Source organism: Phyllobates terribilis, unplaced genomic scaffold, assembly GCF_046119375.1.
Source record: "Phyllobates terribilis strain yellow unplaced genomic scaffold, ASM4611937v1 Scaffold_4__5_contigs__length_816908805, whole genome shotgun sequence".
In the NCBI taxonomy this organism is placed as follows: Eukaryota; Metazoa; Chordata; class Amphibia; order Anura; family Dendrobatidae; genus Phyllobates; species Phyllobates terribilis.
The window spans coordinates 42517408-42542885 of NW_027362764.1; the positions used below are offsets into that span (position 1 = coordinate 42517408).

General features: G+C 44.4%; 1 protein-coding gene across 1 annotated transcript in view; it reads left to right on the forward strand.

Annotated features, from left to right (window-relative positions):
- The window catches only part of LOC141264888 (scinderin-like), a 74503-nt gene that overhangs the window by 17236 nt on the left and 31789 nt on the right, over positions 1-25478 (forward strand). The window contains exons 5-8 of the mRNA XM_073677282.1: positions 7878-7970; positions 19973-20099; positions 20193-20281; positions 21696-21911. Coding sequence (XP_073533383.1) covers positions 7878-7970; positions 19973-20099; positions 20193-20281; positions 21696-21911 — 525 coding nt within the window. The remainder of the gene's footprint in view (positions 1-7877; positions 7971-19972; positions 20100-20192; positions 20282-21695; positions 21912-25478) is intronic.

Genomic DNA, 25478 nt, shown 5'->3' on the forward strand with positions numbered 1-25478 from the left:
GAGCTGCACTCACTATTCTGCTGGTGCAGTCACTGTGTACATACATTACATTACTGATCCTGTACTGATCCTGAGTTACATCCTGTATTATACTCCAGAGCTGCACTCACTATTCTACACCTATATTGCTCTCATATCTATCTAGTGCAATATATAAATATATATGTGTGTATAGTGTCTCATGTTTATCTTATCTATGTATATTATCTAATGTCTATCTACTGTATGCATCTCTCTCTCTCTCTCTCATATATATATATATATATATATGTATATACAGTTATATGAAAAAGTTTGGGCACCCCTATTAATCTTAAGCTTAATGTTTTATAAAAATTGGTGTTTTTGCAGCAGCTATTTCAGTTTGATATATGTAATAACTGTTGGACACAGTAATGTTTCTGCCTTGAAATGAGGTTTATTGTACTAACAGAAAATGTGCAATCTGCATTCAAACAAAATTTGACAGGTGCATAAGTATGGGCACCTCACCAGAAAAGTGACATTAATATTTAGTAGAACCTCCTTTTGCAAAAATAACAGCCTCTAGTCACTTCCTGTAGCTTTTAATGATTTCCTGGATCCTGGATGAAGGTATTTTTGACCATTCCTCTTTACAAAACAATTCCAGTTCAGTTAAGTTTGATGGTCGCCGAGCATGGACAGCCCTCTTCAAATGATCCCACAGATGTTCAATGATATTCAGGTCTGGGGACTGGGATGGCCATTCCAGAACATTGTAATTGTTCCTCTGCATGAATGCCTGAGTAGATTTGGAGCGGTGTTTTTGATCATTGTCTTGCTGAAAGATCCATCCCCTGCGTAACTTCAACTTTATCACTGATTCTTGAACATTATTGTCAAGAATCTGCTGATACTGAGTGGAATCCATGCGTCCCTCAACTTTAACAAGATTCCCGGTGCCGGCATTGGCCACACAGCCCCAAAGCATGATGGAACCTCCACCAAATTTTACTGTGGGTAGCAAGTGTTTTTCTTGGAATGCTGTGTTTTTTGCAGCCATGCATAACGCCTTTTTGTATGACCAAACAACTCAATCTTGGCTTCATCAGTCCACAGGACCTTCTTCCAAAAAGAAATTGGCTTCTCCAAATGTGCTTTTGCATACCTCAGCCGACTCTGTTTGTGGCGTGCTTGCAGAAACGGCTTCTTTTGCATCACTCTCCCATACAGCTTCTCCTTGTGCAAAGTGCGTTGTATAGTTGACCGATGCACAGTGACACCATCTGCAGCAAGTTGATGCTGCAGCTCTCTGGAGGTGGTCTGAGGATTGTCCTTGACTGATCTCACCATTCTTCTTCTCTGCCTTTCTGATATTTTTCTTGGCCTGCCACTTCTGGACTTAACAAGAACTGTCCCTGTGTTCTTCCATTTCCTTATTATGTTCCTCACAGTGGAAACTGACAGGTTAAATCTCTGAGACAGATTTTTGTATCCTTCCCCTGAACAACTATGTTGAATAATCTTTGTTTTCAGATCATTTGACAGTTGTTTTGAGGAGCCCATGATGCCACCCTTCAGAGGAGATTCAAACAGGAGAACAACTTGCAAGTGGCCACTTTAAGTAGCTTTCCTCATGATTCATACACCTGGCTATGAAGTTCAAAGCTCAATGAGGTTACAAAACCAAAAAAGTGCTTAGGTAAGTCAGTAAAAAGTAGGTAGGAGTATTTAAAACAAGAAAATGATAAGGGTGCCCATACTTATGCACCTGTCAAATTTTGTTTGAATGCAGATTGCACATTTTCTGTTAGTACAATAAACCTAATTTCAGAAACATTACTGTGTCCAACAGTTATTACATATATCAAACTGAAATAGCTGTTGCAAAAACACCAATTTTTATAAAACATTAAGCTTAAGATTAATAGGGGTGCCCAAACTTTTTCATATAACTGTATATATATATATGTATATATAAATACTAGCTATTGAACCCTTTCTACACCCGGGTGGTGAGCATTTTTATTGGCATATGGTCTCCCATGCTGGTATGTGCTGCCCCCCTCCTGGTATTTGTGCTGCCCCCATCCTGTCCCCACCATCCTATCCTGGTATGCATGGCACCCCTCATCCCTATCCTGGTATGCATGGCACCCCTCATCCCTATCCTATAATGCATGACACCCCTCACCCCCAATCCTGGAATGCATGGCACCCCTCACCTCAAATCCTGGTATGCATGGCACCCCTCATCCCCAATCCTAGTATGTGTGGTACTCCTCAACCCTATCCTGGTATGCATGGTACCCCATCCCTCATCCCTATCCTGGTATGCATGGCCCCTCATCCGAATCCTGGTATGCATGGCTCCCTCATCCCCAGTCCTGGTATGCATGGCTCCCTCATTCCCAATCCTGGTATGCATGGCACCCCTCATCCCCAATCCTGATATGCATGGCAGTCCTCATCCCCAATCCTGGTATGCATGGCACCCCTCACCCCTCAATCCTGGTATGCATGGCTCGCTCATCCCCAATCCTGGTATACATGGCACCCCTCATCCCCAATCTTAGTATGCATGGCACCCCTCATCCCCAATCCTAGTATGCATGGCACCCCTCATCCCCAATCCTGGTATGCATGGCTCCCTCATCCCCAATCCTGGTATGCATGGCCCCTCATCCCTAATCCTGGTATGTATGGCACCCCTTATCCCCAATCCTGGTATGCATGGCACCCCTCATCCCCAATCCTGGTATGCATGGCACCCTTCATCCCCAATCCTGGTATGAATGGCACCCCTCATCCCCAATCCTGGTATACATGGTACCCCTCATCCCTATCCTGGTAGTATGGTACCCCTCATCCTGGTATGCATGGCACCCCACCCCTCATCCTGGTATGCATGGCCCCTCATCCCTAATCCTGGTATGTATGGCACCCCTTATCCCCAATCCTGGTATGCATGGCTCCGTCATACCAAATCCTGGTATTCATGGCACTCCTCATCCCTATCCTGGTATGCATGGGCCCCTCATCCCCAATCCTGGTATACATGGTACCCCTCATCCCTATCCTGGTATGTATGGTACCCCTCATCCTGGTATGCATGGCACCCCACCCCTCATCCTGGTATGCATGGTACCCCTCATCCCTATTCTGGTATGTATGGTACCCCTCATCCTGGTATGCATGGTACCCCATCCCTCATCCCTATCCTGGTATGTATGGTACCCCTCATCCTGGTATGCATGGCACCCCACCCCTCATCCTGGTATGCATGGTACCCCTCATCCCTATTCTGGTATATATGGTACCCCTCATCCTGGTATGCATGGCACCCCTCATCCCAATTCTGGTATGTATGGCCTCCTCATCCCAGAAACCTGGTATGCATGGCACCCAATCCCTCATCCTAGTATGCGTGGCACCCCTAATCCTTATCCTGGTACGCATGGTACCCCTCATCCCTATTGTGGTATGCATGATCCCCTCACCCCACAATCCTGGTATGCATGGTCTCCTCATCCCCCCCAATCCTTTTATGCAAGGTCCCCTCACCCCACAATCCTGGTATGTGTGGTACCCCTCCATCCTGGTATACATGGTCCCCTCACCCCCCAATCCTGGTATGTATGGTCCACTTACCCCACAATCCTGGTATGTGTGGTACCCCTCACCACCCAATCATTTTATGCATAGTCCCCTCTCCCCACAATCCTGGTATGCATGGTCCCCTCACCCCCCAATCCTGGTATACATGGTCCCCTCACCCCCCAATCCTGGTATGCATGGTGCCCTCACCCCCCAATCCTGGTATACATGGTCCCCTCACCCCCCAATCCTGGTATGCATGGTTCCCTCATCCCCCAATAATGGTATGTGTGGTACCCCTCATCCTGGTATGCATGGTCCCCTCACCCCCCAATCCTGGTATGTGTGGTACCCCTCACCCCCCAATCCTGGTATGCATGGTTCCCTCATCCCCCAATAATGGTATGTGTGGTACCCCTCATCCTGGTATGCATGGTCCCCTCACCCCCCAATCCTGGTATGTGTGGTACCCCTCACCCCCCAATCCTGGTATGCATGGTCCCCTCACCCCGCAATCCTGGTATGCATGGTCCCCTCACTCCCCAATCCTGGTATGCATGGTCCCCTCACCCCGCAATCCTGGTATGCATGGTCCCCTCACTCCCCAATCCTGGTATGCATGGTCCCCTCACCCCCAATCCTAGTATGTGTGGCACACCTCATCCTGGTATGCATGATCCCCTCACCCCACAATCCTGGTATGCATGGTCACCTCACCCCCCAATCCTGGTATGCAAGGTCCCCTCACCCCACAATCCTGGTATGTGTGGTACCCCTCCATCCTGGTATACATGGTCCCCTCACCCCCCAATCCTGGTATGTATGATCCCCTCATCCCCCAATAATGGTATGTGTGGTACCCCTCATCCTGGTATGCATGGTCCCCTCACCCCCCAATCCTGGTATGTGTGGTACCCCTCACCCCCCAATCCTGGTATGCATGGTCCCCTCACCCTGCAATCCTGGTATGCATGGTCCCCTCACTCCCCAATCCTGGTATGCATGGTCCCCACACCCCCCAATCCTAGTATGTGGGGTACACCTCATCCTGGTATGCATGATCCCCTCACCCCACAATCCTGGTATGCATGTTCCCCTCACCCCCCAATCCTGGTATGCAAGGTCCCCTCACCCCACAATCCTGGTATGTGTGGTACCCCTCCATCCTGGTATACATGGTCCCCTCACCCCCCAATCCTGGTATGTATGGTCTCCTCACCCCACAATCCTGGTATGCTTGGTACCCCTCATCCCCCAAATCATGGTATATGTGGACTCCTCACCCCCCAATCCTGGTATGTGTGGCCCCCTCACCCCCAATCCTGGTATGTATGGCACCCCTCATCCCTTTTACGCTGTACACACATACCAAAAAATAAACACTTATACTCACCTTTGTTCCCTGTGCTCCAGCGCTGCTGTGTCCTGTTCTGCCAGAGGCCGGGGGAGGAGTGCGGCGCCAGAGTACGTACGTGCCCATACCGCGCTGTCTGGCGCCATTTTGCTGAAGACACACTGCAAATGTGTCTTCAGTAAAATGGCGCCGGATAGCGCAATGCGCATGCGCCGATCCGACGTCTCACTACTGCCCCGGTCTCCGGCGAAGAGAGGCGCCGCGGCAACGCTCCTCCCAGTCAGGTAAGTATGTAAGTATGGCGCCAGAGATCGCGGTATGCTGTCAGTGACTACACATACCGTGATCTCCGGCGCCATACACACTCCTCTTACCTCCAACGGCTGGTTGCGGTCTTCTGTCTGGAGCCAGACTGCGCGTCACGCATGCGCAGTCTATCGAGGCTTCAGACAGAGACACGCATCTCCCGTTTTATTATAGATATACACTGCTCAAAAAATAAAGGGAACACTTAAACAACAGAATATAACTCCAAGTAAATCAAACTTCTGTGAAATCAAACTGTCCACTTAGGAGGCAACACTGATTGACAATCAATGTCACATGTTGTTGTGCAAATGGAATAGACAATAGATGGAAATTATTGGCAATTATCAAGACCCACTCAATAAAGGAGTGGTTCTGCAGGTGGGGACCACAGACCACATCTCAGTACCAATGCTTTCTGGCTGTTGTTTTGGTCACTTTTGAATGTTGGTTGTGCTCTCACACTCGTGGTAGCATGAGATGGACTCTACAACCCACAGAAGTTGCTCAGGTAGTGCAGCTCATCCAGGATGGCACATCAGTGCGAGCTGTGGCAAGAAGGTTTGCTATGTCTGTCAGCGTAGTGTCCGGAGGCTGAAGGAGCTACCAGGAGACAGGCCAGTACACCAGGAGACGTGGAGGGGGTCGCAGGAGGGCAACAACCCATCAGCAGGACTGTTACATCCGCCTTTGTGCAAGGAGGAACAGGAGGAGCACTGCCAGAGCCTTGCAAAATGACCTCCAGCAGGCCACAAATGTGCATTTGTCTGCACAAACAGTTAGAAACCGACTCCATGAGGGTGGTATGAGGGCCCGACGTATACAGATGGGGGTTGTGCTCACTGCCCAACACAGTGCAGGACGTTTGGCATTTGCCACAGAACACCAGGATTGGCAAAGTTGCCACTGGCGTCCTGTGCTCTTCACAGATGAATGCAGGTTCACACTGAGCACATGTGACAGACGTGACAGAGTCTGGAGACGCCGTGGAGAGCGATCTGCTGCCTGCAACATCCTTCAGCATGACCGGTTTGGCAGTGGGTCAGTAATGGTGTGGGGTGGCATTTCTTTGGTGGGCCGCACAGCCCTCCATGTGCTCCCCAGAGGCAGCCTGACTGCCATTAGGTACCGAGATGAGATCCTCAGACCCCTTGTGAGACCATATGCTGGTGCGGTTGGCCCTGGGTTCCTCCTAATGCAGGACAATGCCAGATCTCATGTGGCTGGAGTGTGTCAGCAGTTCCTGCAAGATGAAGGCATTGAAGCTATGGACTGGCCCGCCCGTTCCCCAGACCTGAATCCGATTGAGCACATCTGGGACATCTTGTCTCGCTCCATCCACCAACGTCACGTTGCACCGCAGACTGTCCAGGAGTTGGTGGATGCTTTAGTCCAGGTCTGGGAGGAGATCCCACAGGAGACCATCCGCAACCTCATCAGGAGCATGCCCAGGCGTTGTAGGGAGGTCATACAGGCACGTGGAGGCCACACACAATACTCAGCCTCATCAGGAGCATGCCCAGGCGTTGTAGGGAGGTCATACAGGCACGTGGAGGCCACACACAATACTGAGCCTCATCAGGAGCATGCCCAGGCGTTGTAGGGAGGTCATACAGGCACGTGGAGGCCACACACAATACTGAGCCTCATCAGGAGCATGCCCAGGCGTTGTAGGGAGGTCATACAGGCACGTGGAGGCCACACACAATACTCAGCCTCATCAGGAGCATGCCCAGGCGTTGTAGGGAGGTCATACGGGCACGTGGAGGCCACACACAATACTGAGCCTCATTGTGACTTGTTTTAAGGACATTACATCAAAGTTGGATCAGCCTGTAGTGTGTTTTTCCACTTTAATTTTGGGGGTGACTCCAAATCCAGGCCTCCATTGGTTAATAAATTTGATTTCCATTGATGATTTTTGTGTGATTTTGTTGTCAGCACATTCAACTTTGTACTGTATATATATATATATATATATATATATATATATATATATATAATCTTTATACAAAACAAAACAAAAAAAGTAACCAGCACCAAAGTAAAGCAAGTCTGCTGTTGCTGCATAATATACAACAAAAGAATACAGCCGCCTCTGTAAGATTTGTAAAAGTAGAAAGGTGGCATGGCGCTAGGGTGTGTAAATATGGGCCCGCTGCAAATAGGACAAGAACCACAAGGTTTACAGAATAAATAATCAATGTTTACATAACTATCCGCACTACGACCAATAGAGAGGCAGGAGCAGACCGCTAATATATTTTTGCCATCAATATATTTTTCTACCTTGGATTGAACTCTTGGCTGCAGTCAGAGAATCAGATGCTGGTGATTCTTCCACAGTAAGTGGATTATACACTGTTAACTCTGGAGCAAGGTTCCTCTTTCCATCATTATTACCTGGCACTATATAATAAAGGACTAGCACTCTGCTCACCTAGGGGTTGTCCATATAGGTAGTCAGACGGCAAGCTTACCATAATGGCTCACTCATTCTCAGTATTCGAGTTGATTTGCACCTTGTGGCATTATACACTATCCTCTAATTCAGCTTCTTTTACATTTTAACAACCGTTCTCTATTAATAGATGATGTGATGACTGAGAGTTGTAATTTATAATACACTATTATAACACATTATTTTTATTTCTTAAAGATTTTAGGTCCGAAGCCGAAGTTACCGGAAGGAGATGAGGACACAGACCAGGTCGCAGATGTTACCAACAGGGCGAAGGCAAAGCTGCACATGGTGAGATGGAAGGAAATCATTAACTGTTAGATCCCAATATTTCACATCTTAATTAGTGTTGAGCGAGCACTAAAATGCTCGGGTGCTCGACCTTGATACTCGGGTGCTCGACCTGAGCAACGAGCCCAATGTTAATCTATGGGAGACCCGAGCATTTTTGCGGCGGCACCCCCGGCAGTCTGTAGAAAGCCTAAAAAGTGCCCAAAACGATAGTGACAGTGCTGAAAAGACATGGGGACAGCATGGGCATCGCCCCAGGAAGCATCTCTGACACCCAGGTCACTGCCTAAAAGTGTGCCTATCAGAAGTGATCCTTGCCGCATCAGAAGATGCAGACTTCCAACTATCCCCGTGCAAGTCCTTGTCCCAGGGCAGTGTTCAAGTGTACCTCCCCCATTCCTTGCAATGCAAGCGCAAATATGCAGCCTGCCACCCACCCGCAGGCTGCAATACCATACTGCTAGCTTGCACTTGAAATGGGGCCTTTTAGTTTGGAGGAGGCCGAAGCTGGTCACTACCTCATGGCTGCTTCGGCAGCGAGGTCTCCATACTCTGTCCCCAGCTATCACTATTTGTCCCGGTAACCTTTCCCACACTTTTCTTAGCCTGGTCTGCTTTAGGGCAGCATTGGACGAGCCCACCAGACAACCAGACTCCTCCGGTGGACCCTGGCTTCTCCATCAGGGGAGTTGAGAGTGCCAAGGTGAGGAGCATGATGATGATGATGATGATAGAAGTTAGCATCTGCTTTGTTTTCTTGGAATGCAAGCGTAAGTGTGCAGCCTGCCACCCACCCACCCCCAGGCTGCAATACCATACTGCTAGCTTGCTTGCACTTGAAATTGGGCCTTTTAGGCTTGTGGAGGCAGACACCGGTCACCATGTCATGGCTGCGTCGGCGGCCTGGTATCCATACTCAGTCCCCAGCCGCCCGGCGGCCGGGTGTCCACACTCGGTCCCCAGCCGCCAGGGGGCGGCCGGGTGTCCATACTCGGTCCCCAGCTGTCCCTATTTGTTCCGGTGCGCCTTATACACAAGCGCGCATACCAAAACATTACCTGTGCCCTCCCCAGTGCATTTAGTGGGAAGGACAGCCTATTCCGCTGTAGTGTGTGCATGCCAACCCCCTGTTCATGGCACATGCGAAGATGCCTCCTGCCCTGCACCTGTCGTTGCAGACTTGCAACTGTCCCCGTTCAAGTCCTTGTCCCAGGGCAGTGTTCAATTGTACCTCCCCCATTCCTTGCAATGCAAGCGCAAGTATGCAGCTTGCCACCCACCCCCAGGCTGCAATACCATACTGCTTGCTTGCTTGCACTTGAAATTGGGTCTTTTAGGCATGTGGAGGCGGAATCTGGCCACCATGTCATGGCTGCGTCAGCGGCCTGGTATCCATACTCAGTCCCCAGCCGCCTGGCGGCCGGGTGTCCACGCTTGGTCCCCAGCCACCAGGGGGCATCCGGGAGTCCATACTCGGTCCCCAGCCGCCCCTATTTGTCCCGGTGTGCCTTATACACAAGCGCGCATACCAAAACATTACCTGTGCCCTCCCCAGTGCATTTAGTGGGAAGGACAGCCTAACCACAAACACGTGGACAAGTGAATGTGGCCAGAGATGGTCCATCTCACTGATGCCTTCACACTGGGTTAATATTGTGGAAGCCGGGACGCAGTTGGACACTGGGATACAACACGTCCTCCAGACATAGAGGATTGCGGGTCCTGGGTCAATCAGGCTTCAACACAACGTTCAGAAGGTAGACAGCAGCAGTGGTCGGCCTCCTATACAACGAGTAAATTATTCATGATCATCAGGCCATCCATCTCCTTAGCTTTCTGTTCCTTGGAATGCAAGCGCATGTATGTAGTAGCGGCTAGGCCTGAGGTGGTCAGCGTTTTGGCGCATATCCTACCTCCTCCGAGGATTGCTGGATGTTTTCCTGCTACTATCCCAGTTCTATGAATCCCGTTAAAACAAAGCTTCAGGTGATGAATGATGGATGAGGTGGTGCCAAAAGAGAAAGAGCAGGAGGAACAGGGACCATTCACATCAATATCAGGCCAGTCAACCACACATGTCTTGTAGGATATGTTTCTGTACCAAAAGGAGCGGTTCGGCTACACAGTTATAGGGCATACAGTGAGTGCAATGCCTACCAAAAATTTCGAGGCGCTCCAATGCCCCTTGGAAGTGACATGGAGGTCAGAGGGCCTTAACTAAACTTTTTTTTCCATTTATAGCAACTGGGTCTCCTGTACACTGTTGGCCTAAGCAGTGAACGGAAGGCATTCCAAAAATTATGAGGAACTGCAATGCCCCTTGAAACAGACGTGGATTACAGCGTGCTAAAAACCTTCTACCCATTATTGGGGAGTGGGTCTAGTATTCGCCTATGCATTGAAAAGCAAAAGCTGACTAAAATTAGGAGGAAATGCAATGCCCGTTGGAAGAGTCGTGGAGGTTAGACGTAATTAAAAACAACATTTCAATGCCCCTTGGAAGAGCTGTGGAGTTCAGGGTGGTTTAACAAGACGGTTTTAATGCCCCTTGGAAGAGACGTGGAGTTTAGAGTGGTTTAACAAGACGGTTTTAATGCCCCTTAGAAGAGACATGGAGGTCCCAGTGGAATAAAAGACAATATCAATGCCCCTTGGAAGAGTGGTGGAGGTTACAGTGGAATAAAAAGACAATATCAATGCCCCTTGGAAGAGTGGTGGAGGTCGCAGTGGAATAAAAAGACAATATCAATGCCCCTTGGAAGAGTGGTGGAGGTCGCATTGGAATAAAAAGACAATATCAATGCCCCTTGGAAGAGTGGTGGAGGTCCCAGTGGAATAAAAAGACAATGTCAATGACGCTTGGAAGAGAAGTGGAGGTCACAGTAGCTTAACAAGACTATTTTAATGCCCCTTGGAAGAGCTGTGGAGTTCAGAGTGGTTTAACAAGACGGTTTTAATGCCCTTTAGAAGAGGCGTGGAGGTCACAGTAGCTTAACAAGACAGTTTTAATGCCCCTTGGAAGAGACGTGGAGTTCAAAGTGGTTTAACAAGACTGTTTTAATGCCCCTTGGAAGAGACGTGGAGGTCCCAGTGGAATAAAAAGACAATATCAATGCCCCTTGGAAGAGCGGTGGAGGTCCCAGTGGAATAAAAAGACAATATCAATGACCCTTGGAAGAGACGTGGAGGTCACAGTAGCTTAACAAGACTATTTTAATGCCCCTTGGAAGAGCTGTGGAGTTCAGAGTGATTAAAAAAGACGGTTTTAATGCCCCTTGGAAGAGACATGGAGGACACAGTAGCTTAACAAGACGGTTTTAATGCCCCTTGGAAGAGACGTGGAGTTCAGAGTGGTTTAACAAGACGGTTTTAATGTCCCTTGGAAGAGACATGGAGGTCACAGTAGCTTAACAAGACGATTTTAATGCCCCTTACAAGAGCCATTGTAGTACTGCATATTAAAAACATTATACCCATTATTGGGGAGTGGGTCTCCCATAGTCTTTGCCTATGCCTTCCAAGCAAAAGCTGCCAAAAATTAGGACGGAGGAACTTGCAATACCCCTTACAAGAGCCATGCAGTACAGCATATTAAAAACATTATTCCCATTATTGGGGAGTGGGTCTCCCATAGTCTTTGCCTATGCCTTCCAAGCAAAAGCTACCAAAAATTAGGACGGAGGAACTTGCAATGCTGGCAACACGGACCACTGTCACCCTGGTGGTATAGTGGTGGTGGAGGCTGAGGATAAGGAGAAGAGCAAAAAACAGCCGAAATGAGGAAGCGTATACCCATGTATGGGTGTGAAGCGGTGCATGGGAATACACCTCCCGAAATAACACAGTGGATTTGACTTTATGTTACTCTGCTGTCATTTGGTGGTGATGAGAAATCTGGCCCAATCCAGCCCTTGTTCATTTTGATAAGGGTCAGCTTGTCAGCATTTTCAGTTGACAGGCGAGTGCGCTTATCAGTTATAATTCCCCCAGCGGCACTAAAACACGCTCCGATAACACGCTAGCGGCAGGGCAGGTCAGGACCTCCAAGGCGTACAGAGCGAGTTCATTCCAAGTGTCCAGCTTGGATACCCAATAATTAAAAGGCACAGAGGAATCACGGAGGATGCTGGTACGGTCGGCAAGGTACTCCCTCACCATCTTTTGAAACTTTCCACTCCTTGTGAGAGTACCCCGCGCCTCAGGGCCTGTTAGCTGGCGGGTCTCAGAAAACTGTCCCAGAACGTTGACAGTGTTCCCCTGCCTCTGCTGGATTGGAGTTGCGTCTCTCTCGCCTGTACACCTTGGTTGGGCAACGAACTGTGACCTCTGCTTCTAGCGTGTTCAGATGGGAATTTTTTTAACAGTTCTGCAGCAAGGGCCTTCTGGTACTGCCCCATTTTTGTAGACCTATCCACCTCAGGAATAAGAGAGTGAAAGTTCTCCTTGTAGTGGGGGTCTAAAAGTGTCACCAACCAGAAATGACTGTCACCCAACATTTTGACAACGCGAGGGTCATGGCTAAGGCAGCGTAGCATAAAGTCAGCCATGTGTGCCAGACTGGTAACGGGCAAGACTTCCGTGTCCTCACCAAGATGACGACTGACCATGCTCTCCTCCTCCTCCTCATCCTCCTCCTCCCTGTCCTCAGGCCACCCACGCTGAACCAACAGTATGACAGTTGTACAGCGCATGATGCCAGCTCCTGTTCTTCCTCCTCCTCCTCCTCTCCCTCATTGTCCCCCAATGCACGTTGGGATGAGATAAGGCTGTGCTGTGTGTAATCGCCCGCTACGGCTTCTTGATCCATCTCATCATACTCTGGCTGCAATGCCTACTCTTTAATTCTCTTCAGAGAGCGTTGCAAAAGACAGACAAGTGGCATGCTGATGCTAATGATGGCGTCATCGCCACTCACCATCTTGGTGGACTCCTCAAAGTTTGTCAGGATGGTACATATGTCAGACATCCAGGTCCACTCCTGAGGTCTTATGTGTGGAGTCTGACCTGAATATCGATGGCCTTGTTGCAGCTGGTACTCCACAACTGCTCTCTTCTGCTCACAAATCCTTTGCAACATCTGGAGGGTAGAGTTCCAACATGTGGGGACATCACACACCAGTCGGTGTGCCGGAAGCTGCAAACGCTGCTGCAACACAGCAAGGGCGGCAGAAGCTGTAGCCGACTTCCGAAAATGAGCTGACAGGCGGCGTACTTTGACGAGCAGATCTGGCAACTCGGGGTACGATTTAAGAAACCGCTGAACCACGAGGTTAAGCACATGAGCCAGGCATGGTACGTGTGTGATCTCGCCTCGCCTCAGAGCCGCCACCAGGTTACGGCCATTGTCACACACGACCATGCCTGGATGTAGGTTCAGCGGTCTCAGCCACAGATCTGCCTGCTCTTTCACAGCTGTCCACAACTCACAAGCAGTGTGAGGTTTATCACCTAAGCTTATGAGTTTCAGCACAGCCTGTTGCCGCTTGGCTGAGGCAGTACTGCAGTGCTTCCAGCTTGTAACTGATGTGGTGATATCTGAGATGGAGGCTGAACATGAGGAGGAGGAGGATGATTCACTGGAGCTGTACACTGTGGGGGCAACTCTGACTGACATAGGGCCCGCAATCCTCGGTGTGGGGAGGACTTGTTCCGTCCCAAGGTCTGACTGGGTCCCGGCTTCCACTATGTTTACCCACTGTGCCATCAGGGAGATGTACCGTCCCTGGCCACAAGCACTTGTCCACGTGTCCGTTGTCAGGTGGACTCTCCCAGTAACTGCGTTGTTGAGGGCACAGCAGATGTTTTGGGACACGTGCTTGTGTAGTGCGGGGATGGAACACCGGGCAAAATAGTGTCGGCTGGGGACCGAGTACCGAGGGACGGCCACCGCCATAAGGTTGCGTAAGGATTCCGTCTCCACCAGCCTAAAAGGCAGCATTTCCAACGCAAGCAGTCGTGAAATGTGCGAATTTAGGACTGTGGCCTGTGGGGCGTTGGCTGAGAATTTGCGCTTTCGTTCAAAGGTCTGGGCTATGGACAATTGAACGCTGCGGTGGGACGTGGACGTGGACATTGAGGCTGTTTCTTGAGAAACTGCCATAACAAGTGAAGACTGAGAGGAGGGGGCATCTTTGCATGCAGTATGGACAGGGGATTGCCTTGCATGCACAACAGGGGGTTCTCTTACACGCACAACAGCGGAAGAAGCAGTGGTGACACCCGCTGACACTGGTCGTGGACCCTGGGGTTCGCCCCACAAGGCTGGGTGCTTTGCTGACATTTTCCTGATCATGCTGGTGGTGGTCAGGCTGGTAGTATTATCACCCCTGCTGATGCTGGCCTGGCAGGTGGTACAAATGGCCTTTTTGGGGTTATCAGCAGAGTCTTTAAAATAATTCCAGATTCTGGAAGACCTACCGGTTGTACTGGCAACGTCCCTCGTGTTGGTGTTACGGGGAACGGTTGCCCGCCTTCTGTGTGCGGCCACCACACTGCTTCTTCCTGCCTGTTGGGGTATTCTGCCTCCCTCCCCCTGTGTGCTGCTGGCCTCACTCTGCATGTCCTCCTGCCACGTTGGGTCAGTTACTAGATCATCCACCACCGCCTCCTCTTCCACTTCTGCACCACTGTCCTCCTCCCCAATTGTGTCTCGTCATCGTCCACCTCTTGTGACAAATTGCCAGCGTCTCCTTCCTGTGGCCGTGGCTGTTCAAATATTTGGCCATCGCTACATGGGATCTCCTCTTCCACCACTTCAAGCGGAGCAGGCGAGGGGCCCAAATATGGAAATGGACCAGTGAACAGCTCTTCAGAGTGTCCATGTGTGGGATCAGTTTCTGTCTGACGACACTCGGTATGGTGGGAGGAAGGAGCATCAGGGTGAGGAGGAGTATGCGGTCGAGACTCACGGCTACTAAGACTTGACCGTGTGGAAGACTGACCGGAGGTGGTGGTGCCCAGGTGTCTGGAAGTATTATCTGCTTTCCAATTAATAACCTGTTCACACTGATCAGTTGGCAATAGTGGTGTTGTTGTGTGCTTCCCTAGTAATTCGGTCAAGAACTGGAAGCGAGAAGATGTGGCTGTTGGTTGTGGCACATTTTCACCTTGGCCACGGCCCCGTCCTCTGCACGCACCATCACCAGAATGTCCAGTTCCACGTCCCTTGCCACACGCCTTGCCCATTGTAAATTAAGTAAAATAGCTTACACTCGCACTATCAATGGAAAAATGGTAATAAAAAGGAGATTAGAACCGTGGAAGAGGAAAACCACAGTTTTATTTCTCTGGCCTACACCACAATCTTTTAAACAGATATACAGTGCCAGCAAAAAAAATCTTTACATTTGTGCAGTAAAAAAAAAACTTTACGTGTAAAATCCGCATCATGATTTCACTTCTTAAAAGTGCACACAATGAAGGAGATAATCAAAAACTATATAATAGCAAAGCTGGCTTAGTAAAATGTAAATATCAATACTAATTAATTAAAATACTAATTGTAACGAAATATCCACAATAAAACACTTGAACGTTAAGATTTTGTGGTTTCGTTGAATTTGTAAAGATTTTTTTTGCCGGCACTGTAATTGTGTCTGATCAGTCAGCGAGACACTCAAACTGTTTTTTTTTATGTAAAAAAGGCAAAAAGGTGGATAACACCCAGATTTGAACCGTGGAAGAGGAAAATCACAGTTCTAGTTCTCTGGCCTACACCAGAATCTTTTAAACAGATATATTTGTGTCTGAACAATCAGCGAGACACTCAAACTGTTTTTTTTTATGGAAAAAAGGCAAAAAAGTGGATAATACTGAGATTTGAACTGTGGAACTGCAAAACCACAGTTCTAGTTATCTGGCCGAAACCAGACTATTTTAAACAGATATATTTGTGTCTGAACACTCACAGACACACTCAATTTTTTTTTGGGGGGGGGACAATACCAACAGGTTAATAAGACGGGTATTTGTACAGCCTGACTGAGGAAAAAAAAAAAAAGAGGATTTAGATTAAAAAAAAGGATTTTTCCTGGCCCCTGAGACCTGGGGCTAAGTCTAGCAATTTGAGCAGCAGCAGCAGCACACAGGACCGTAATGCAGCGTTTGTTGGTATAACCACTGCGTCTCCTATACAGCCTGGCTGCCTGATATCTGGGATGGATATTAGTCCTGAGAAGGACTGTTTGTTTGATTTTGCAGGCTTTAGAGACCCTACACTAACTATTTTACAGTATAAATCTCTCCCTAGCTCAGCAGCACTCTCCCTACACTGTCTGATCCGGAGCGACTGTGTTCAAGATGGCGGCGCCCGGTTTTAAATACTCGAGGTGACGCTGTGCGGCCAGCCAATCACTGTAATGCCCACAACCAACATGGCTGCGGCATTACAGTGACTGGCTGGCAATCCCTGCATGTTCATTGGCTCTGTAAAGAGCGCCAAACATGCAGGGCGGAGACCCGAGCTCCCGCCCGAGTAACCCGGAAATGCTCGGTGCTCGCCGAACATCCCGAGTAGTGAGATGCTCGGGCGAGTGTCGAGCAGTGTCGAGCATGTTCGCTCAACACTAATCTTAATGCTTCCACGCCCCAACTGTGAGCTGATCACTGGGGATGCAGCTGTTTTGATCATATTGCAACTCGTAGATGACTGTGTAATACATGAACAATCCATGTACTTTATGAAGTAGATAAGCCAGCACCCTTCTCACAGCTGATCCATAGACAGAGAAGGAGGCTGGCTTGGCTATAAAAGATCACTGCAGATCAGCTCCTATTCTAATAAGAAAATGATTAATGTTATCAGAGAATTCTGCTTCTTTCTCCACTTATGAGCCACTTCTTCTCCTCCTAAACTAATCATTCACTCTAAGAAGCAGATTTAATCCTCCTGTCCTGAGGATACCGCGACAGAGAGGGGTCAGAAGATCGCAGCGCCTGGTTACACAAACCCCTGCATGTATTAGATCTTCTTCACCTTTCTTTTAGCAGTGCAGGCCTTTCTTGGTCTCTTATTGCTAGGGTTAATCCGTACTGTGTATCAATTAAAATTTAACTTTTAATCAGAATAATAAAATAAGGTGCAGGTGCTCACAGACTGACATATACTCAATAAAAGAGTGATCCACTCGTACACTCCTTTTCTCCAATTATCACACCCAATAACATCAGGTGTTCACATCACCTTTAACATGTATGAATGATTACCCCACCTATATTCAAGGCAGGAAATTTTTTTTGCTCAGATACAATAATGGTCATGCAACAAAACAGCATCTAATGGTACCCTTTAGTGATTATCTTATTTTCATACTAACTAGATAAGGGTCAATATAAAAAATGCTTGTTAGATAGGAGAAAATATAAAGGTAACATATTTATTTACCCATAAAGCAGCAATTTGTAATGTTAGAGTCTTCCCAAAATAAATAACCCTCTTTCATGGTTATGATACTTAAATTGTACACATACACCAAGGGCCAGGACCGGACTCACTTAGTTTCTAACCCTATACCACATCTCCCCAGCTTAAATAGACCTGAGAAAGAGAAAGGGAATATAGATTTATTGTCTAATCAGAGATTTTGCCCCTGCTAGTATTGTCCCTTTCAGTCAAGTATAAAAGCAAAAGATTAACGTAATTTTTGATTCTGTACATGCTGAGTAAGGGCATGTGGAGCTCTTTTATAGAGTTTACATAAGGGTCCCACAAGATGCCCCGCATAAGCTACGGGGGAATGCAGATGTCCGCACGGACTGCCTATCTCCCTGGCAATAGGGGTGCTCTATGGCTATGGACCTGAGAGCCTTATTTGGGTCCATTGCCGCACACCTGGGTATGACAAGCACTCTTTGGAGCGCATTGAATATGCGTTCCACGCAAACCCGGAAGTGCGTCATAGAAAACCCGGAGGTGCGTCATAGCCACACCCCCGGAAATGACGCGTGCGTGTCAGGCCGCGTTCCACGGAGGAGGAAGTGGTTTTAGCATAGGTTTGGAATGGCAGCATGTGACAGGCTGCAACCAATCCATATATTTAAAAGAGGGACCTTCCCATGTGCTGTAGCAGCGCAAACTAAGGATGTTTAACCCCTGAATGGAAACTTTTGAACCTCTGTTCCCCCTGAAGACTCAATTTGAAGAAACGCGTCGGGGTGGTTCGTGTTATGATGATGCTCACCTCTATGAGAGTGAATAATAGAAGTCTCTAAGATTTATGGGTGAGATCACTCCATTTATATTCCCTTTCTCTTTCAGGTCTATTTAAGCTGGGGAGATGTGGTATAGGGTTAGAAACTAAGTGAGTCCGGTCCTGGCCCTTGGTGTATGTGTACAATTTAAGTATCATAACCATGAAAGAGGGTTATTTATTTTGGGAAGACTCTAACATTACAAATTGCTGCTTTATGGGTAAATAAATATGTTACCTTTATATTTTCTCCTATCTAACAAGCATTTTTTATATTGACCCTTATCTAGTTAGTATGAAAATAAGATAATCACTAAAGGGTACCATTAGATGCTGTTTTGTTGCATGACCATTATTGTATCTGAGCAAAAATGTTTTCCTGCCTTGAATATAGGTGGGGTAATCATTCATACATGTTAAAGGTGATGTGAACACCTGATGTTATTGGGTGTGATAATTGGAGAAAAGGAGTGTACGAGTGGATCACTCTTTTATTGTGTATATGTCAGTCTGTGAGCACCTGCACCTTATTTTATTATTCTAATTAAAAGTTAAATTTTAACTGATAAACAGCTAATTTAGTTATTATATATTGCATCATTTCATAACTAAGCCCAATAGCTATACCGTATTAATCCGTACTGTCTATCTCCTGGAGCTCTCTGTCCTGAATTGTCTCAGCTGTTCAGTGTTGGTCACTCCTCTCAGGTATATATGATCACCACTCACACTAGGAATTTGCTGGTGATAGTTTACAACTTACTGGCATAGTATTGAAGGAGAATAATGAATTAGTAGCAGTCGGTTGGTGTTGTTTACAGGAGATATCTGTGTGGATTTGGTATTGTGTGTTATCCTAACGCTCTTCCCATTTGGTTTGTCCCTCCTATTGTTCCCTTGTTTTCCACTCTGTTGTTTTGTGAGTGTATTTGTATGATTGTAGTTTTCTTTTATCCCTATCTGTTTCCCTTGTCTGTCAGGTTTGTGTTAACCTATACACTTCTGTCCAATACTTCCCTGGGTGGGAGAGGAAACAGATCAGCGTGTATATAGGAGCATAGCAAGGTACGAGACCCCAGCATCTCTACCATCAGGGGTAATCTGGGGTACAGAGATAGCCTGGGGTCCTCCTAGCTTGCCCTGAAAAATCCTGCTATAGTATGGTGACACCTCTTTTGTCAAAGCAAGATAGATCACTATCACAGAAAGGGTAGGTTACACAACATAGTTTACTCTATGGAGAACAGAGAGGGAGAGAGGGGGAGAAGGAGAAAGCAGCAGAGTGAGAGGCAGAGAAGCTTCTAGTGCAGATTATAGACAGCTTCTTCTAGTACTGGATTCATAGCTACACTTCTCAGTATTTATGTACAAGCACCTCCTGCTTCCATTGTTTCTTTTTTCGTGCTTCCAGATGTTAAAAGGAGAAGGAATCCCTCTTTTTCTGTGGGAGACATTGTAGCAGATAGTCTCCACCTACTAGCTCAGAGTCAACTGCAAATTAGAGATTGAGCCTCAGAGGGATGAGGAATGCAGGTACAAATCATATAATGGCCAGAAATAATGCTTACTCATGTACAAACAAAACACCTTTGTCTGAAAAGTTGCTTAAAAATATAGTTACCCTTTCATTTTTTGAGTGATAAGTCTCTTATTGTAGACTGTGAGCCCTCGCGGGCAGGGTCCTCTCTCCTCCTGTACCAGTTTCCGTCACGTTTTGTTCAAGATTATTGTAATTGTTTTTGTATATCCCTTTTTCACATGTAAAGCTCCATGGAATAAATGGTGCTATAATAATAAATAATGATATTATTACAGGTTTCAGATGAAACTGGATCCATGCAAATAACCACAGTCTCTGAAGAGAGTCCGTTCTCCATGTCCATGCTGCTGACTGAGGAATGTTTCATCCTGTATGGAGGGGACAAGATATTTGTTTGGAAAGGTAAAATAATGATAACAATAATCATAATAATAACAACACATTCTGCTCACAGTGATTAAGCTTTAAAGTAAATTTATATATGTATATTTTTAGGCAAAAAGTCTAATAAGGAGGAGAAAAAGATGTCTCTGAAGACTGCAGAAGACTATCTGAAGAAGATGAACTACGCTGCCAGCACTCAGGTATTAAATTAAATATATGGCCAGAGAGTGACCTATCATCCACATGAAATACATGTGGATGTGAGCAGTGTATATATATACACACTGCTCAAAAAAAATAAAGGGAACACTGAAATAACACATCCTAGATCTGAATGAAAGAAATATTCTCATTGAATACTTTGTTCTGTACAAAGTTGAACGTGCTGACAACAAAATCACACAAAAATCATCAATGGAAATCAAATTTATTAACCAATGGAGGACTGGATTTGGAGTCACCAAATATATTAGCGGTCTGCTCCTGCCTCTCTATTGGTCGTAGTGCGGATAGTTATGTAAACATTGATTATTTATTCTGCAAACCTTGTGGTTCTTGTCCTATTTGCAGCGGGCCCATATTTACACACCCTAGCGCCATGCCACCTTTCTACTTTTGCAAATCTTACAGAGGCGGCTGTATTCTTTTGTTGTATATTATGCAGCCAAAGACTTGCTTTACTTTGGTGCTGGTTACTTTTTTTTTGTTTTGTACAAAGATTATATATATATTTTTTTTGTTTTGTACAAAGATATATATAATCTTTGTACAAAACAAAAAAAAGTAACCAGCACCAAAGTAAAGCAAGTCTTTGGCTGCATAATATACAACAAACACACACACACACACACACACACACACACACACACACACACACACACACACACATATATAGTGGGGTTTCTACTCACTTGGGTGGGTCTGGAGGCAAACAGGAAGCATTTCTGTTTTAAATGTCCATGTCAGTTTATTACCTCAAAAACTGTTCACAAGCAAAAGGGAAAATAAACAGCCTTTGGTGCAGGCAAAACAAAGAAAACAGTCCTTTTGGCAAAGGTTAGCCAGTCCTGTAGTCACACAGGCTGGATAGCGTCCAGTATACCGGCTCAGTCTGGAGGTAACAACACACAGGAGGCCTTCTCCCTCCATACACAGACCATGTGTCATACAAAGGACTCGATTTTAACTTCTTAACCACACTCAGAGGGGAGGTATGTGGGTAACCAGACCCGACCGTCTCTAAGGTTGCCCGTAAAACCTGGGCCCGGATGCCCCAAACAATCCTCTTAGTGCTTACGTGACTAGAGCAATATTCCAGAATTACATCACAGATGACAATCATCTCATACAATTGTCACTGTAGTCACACTGAGCCTAACATTGGTTTGTTAGGTAGATAGGGTCTTATCTATGAGACAGGCGTCTCTCAGACACAAATATTTGGATATTTGTAAACAGGTAGAGGATAAACAATTACAGTTCTCATCATTTCCACAATTGCTGTAAGTGCATATTCTAACATCCCATAAGTGAAACAAGACTTTACTAGATTAATTTTTTTTTTCCTGCTGCGTGTATTATTTCCATTCTCATTGTTATATGCTTGTTTTATAGATCATAGTTCTGCCAGAGGAAGGGGAGACCCCAATGTTCAAACAGTATTTCAAAGACTGGAGAGATAAAGAGCAAAGTCAAGGCTTTGGAAATGTGGTCACTAAAGGAAGAATTGCAAATATTAAGAAAACTCCATTTGATGCCAAATTACTTCACAACTCTCCAAAAATGGCTGCTCAGTACAACATGATCGATGACGGGTCAGGACAAGCTGAGGTAAATTTACATATGATATCAAATTTTATTAAAGTTAATGTAATACTGCCCCTATGTACAAGAATATACCTACTATAATACTGCTCCTATGTACAAGAATATAACTACTATAATACTGCTCCTATGTACAAGAATATAACTACTATAATACTGCTCCTATGTACAAGAATATAACTAATATAATACTGCTCCCTATGTGCAAGAATATAACTACTATAATACTGTCCCTATGTACAGGAATATAACTACTATAATACTGCCCCTATATACAAGAATATAACTACTATAATACTGCTCCTATGTACAAGAATATAACTGCTATAATACAGCTCCTATGTACAAGAATATAACTACTATAATACTGCCCCTATGTACAAGAATATAACTGCTATAATACAGCTCCTATGTACAAGAATATAACTACTATAATACTGCCCCTATGTACAAGAATATAACTACTATAATACTACTCCTATGTACAAGAATATAACTACTATAATACTGCTCCTATGTACAAGAATATAACGACTATAATACTGCCCCTATGTACAAGAATATAACTACTATAATACTGCCCCCTATGTACAATAATATAACTACTATAATACTGCCCCTATGTACAAGAATATAACTACTATAATACTGCTCCTATGTACAAGAATATAACTACTATAATACTGCCCCTATGTACAAGAATAAAACTGCTATAATAAATGCCCCTATGTACAAGAATATACCTACTATAATACTGCCCCCTATGTATAAGAATATAACTACTATAATACCGTCCCTATATACAAGAATATAACTACTATAATACTGCCCCTATGTACAAGAATATACCTACTATAATACAGTCCCTATGTATAAGAATATAACTACTATAATACTGCCTCCTATGTACAAGAATATAACTACTATAATACTGCCTCTATGTATAAGAATATAACTACTATAATACTGCCCCCTATATACAAGAATATAACTACTATAATACTGCTCCTATGTACAAGAATATAACTACTATAATACTGCTCCTATGTACAAGAATATAACTACTATAATACTGCCCCTATATATAAGAATATAACTACTATAATACTGCTTCTATGTACAAGAATATAACTACTATAATACTGCTCCTATGTACAAGAATATAGCTACTATAATACTGCCCCTATGTACAAGAATATAACTGCTATAATACTGCTACTATGTACAAGAATATAACTACTATAATACTGCCCCCTATGTACAAGAATATAACTACTATAATACTGCCCCTATGTACAAGAGTATAACTACTATAATACTGCTCCTATATACAAGAATATAGCTACTATAATACTGCCCCTATGTACAAGAATATAACTACTATAATACTGCTACTATGTACAAGAATATAATTACTATAACACTGCCCCCTAAGTACAAGAATATAACTACTATAATACTGCCCCCTATGTACAAGAATATAACTACTATAATACTGCCCCTATGTACAAGAGTATAACTACTATAATACTGCTCCTATATACAAGAATATAACGACTATAATACTGCTCATATGTACAAGAATATAACTACTATAATACTGCTCCTATGTACAAGAATATAACTACAATAATACTGCTCCTATGTACAAGAATATAACTACTATAATACTGCCCCTATGTACAAGAGTATAACTTCTATAATACTGCTCCTATATACAAGAATATAACTACTATAATACTGCTCATATGTACAAGAATATAACTACTATAATACTGCTCCTATGTACAAGAATATAACTACAATAATATTGCTCCTATGTACAAGAATATAACTACAATAATACTGCCCCCTATGTACAAGAATATAACTACAATAATACTGCCCCTATGTACAAGAATATAATTACTATAATACAGCTCCTATGTACTAGAATATAACTACTACAATACTGCTCCAATGTGCAATAATATAACTACTATAATACTGCCCCTATGTACAAGAATATAATTACTAGAATACTGCTCCTATGTACAAGAATATAACTACTATAATACTGCTCCTATGTACAAGAATATAACTACTATAATACTGCTCCTATGTACAGGAATATAACTACTATAATACTGCTCATATGTACAAGAATATAACTACTATAATACTGCCCCTATGTACAAGAATATAATTACTATAATACTGCTCCTATGTACAAGAATATAACTACAATAATACTGCGCCATATGTACAAGAATATAACTGCTATAATACTGCTCCTATGTACAGGAATATAACTACTATAATACTGCCCCTATGTACAAGAGTATAACTACTATAATACTGCTCCTATATACAAGAATATAACTACTATAATACTGCTCCTATGTACAAGAATATAACTACTATAATACTGCTCCTATGTACAAGAATATAACTACAATAATACTGCTCCTATGTACAAGAATATAACTACAATAATACTGCCCCCTATGTACAAGAATATAACTACAATAATACTGCCCCTATGTACAAGAATATAATTACTATAATACAGCTCCTATGTACTAGAATATAACTACTACAATACTGCTCCAATGTGCAATAATATAACTACTATAATACTGCCCCTATGTACAAGAATATAATTACTAGAATACTGCTCCTATGTACAAGAATATAACTACTATAATACTGCTCCTATGTACAAGAATATAACTACTATAATACTGCTCCTATGTACAGGAATATAACTACTATAATACTGCTCATATGTACAAGAATATAACTACTATAATACTGCCCCTATGTACAAGAATATAATTACTATAATACTGCTCCTATGTACAAGAATATAACTACAATAATACTGCGCCATATGTACAAGAATATAACTGCTATAATACTGCTCCTATGTACAGGAATATAACTACTATAATACTGCTCATATGTACAAGAATAGAACTACTATAATACTGCCCCTATGTACAAGAATATAATTACTATAATACTGCCCCTATGTACAAGAATATAACTACAATAATACAGCTCCTATGTACTAGAATATAACTACTATAATACTGCTCCAATGTACAAGAATATAACTACTATAATATTGCCCCTATGTACAAGAATATAGCTACTATAATACTGCTCCTATGTACAAGAATATAGCTACTATAATACTGCTCCTATGTACAAGAATATAACTACTATAATACTGCTCCTATGTACAAGAATATAACTACTATAACACTGCCCCCTAAGTACAAGAATATAACTACTATAATACTGCTCCTATTTAAAAGAATATAACTACTATAATACTGCTCCTATGTACAAGAATATAACTACTATAATACTGCTCCTATGTACAAGAATATAACTACAATAATACTGCTCCTATGTACTAGAATATAGCTACAATAATACTGCCCCCTATGTACAAGAATATAACTACAATAATACCGCCCATATGTACAAGAATATAATTACTATAATACAGCTCCTATGTACTAGAATATAACTACTACAATACTGCTCCAATGTACAAGAATATAACTACTATAATACTGCCCC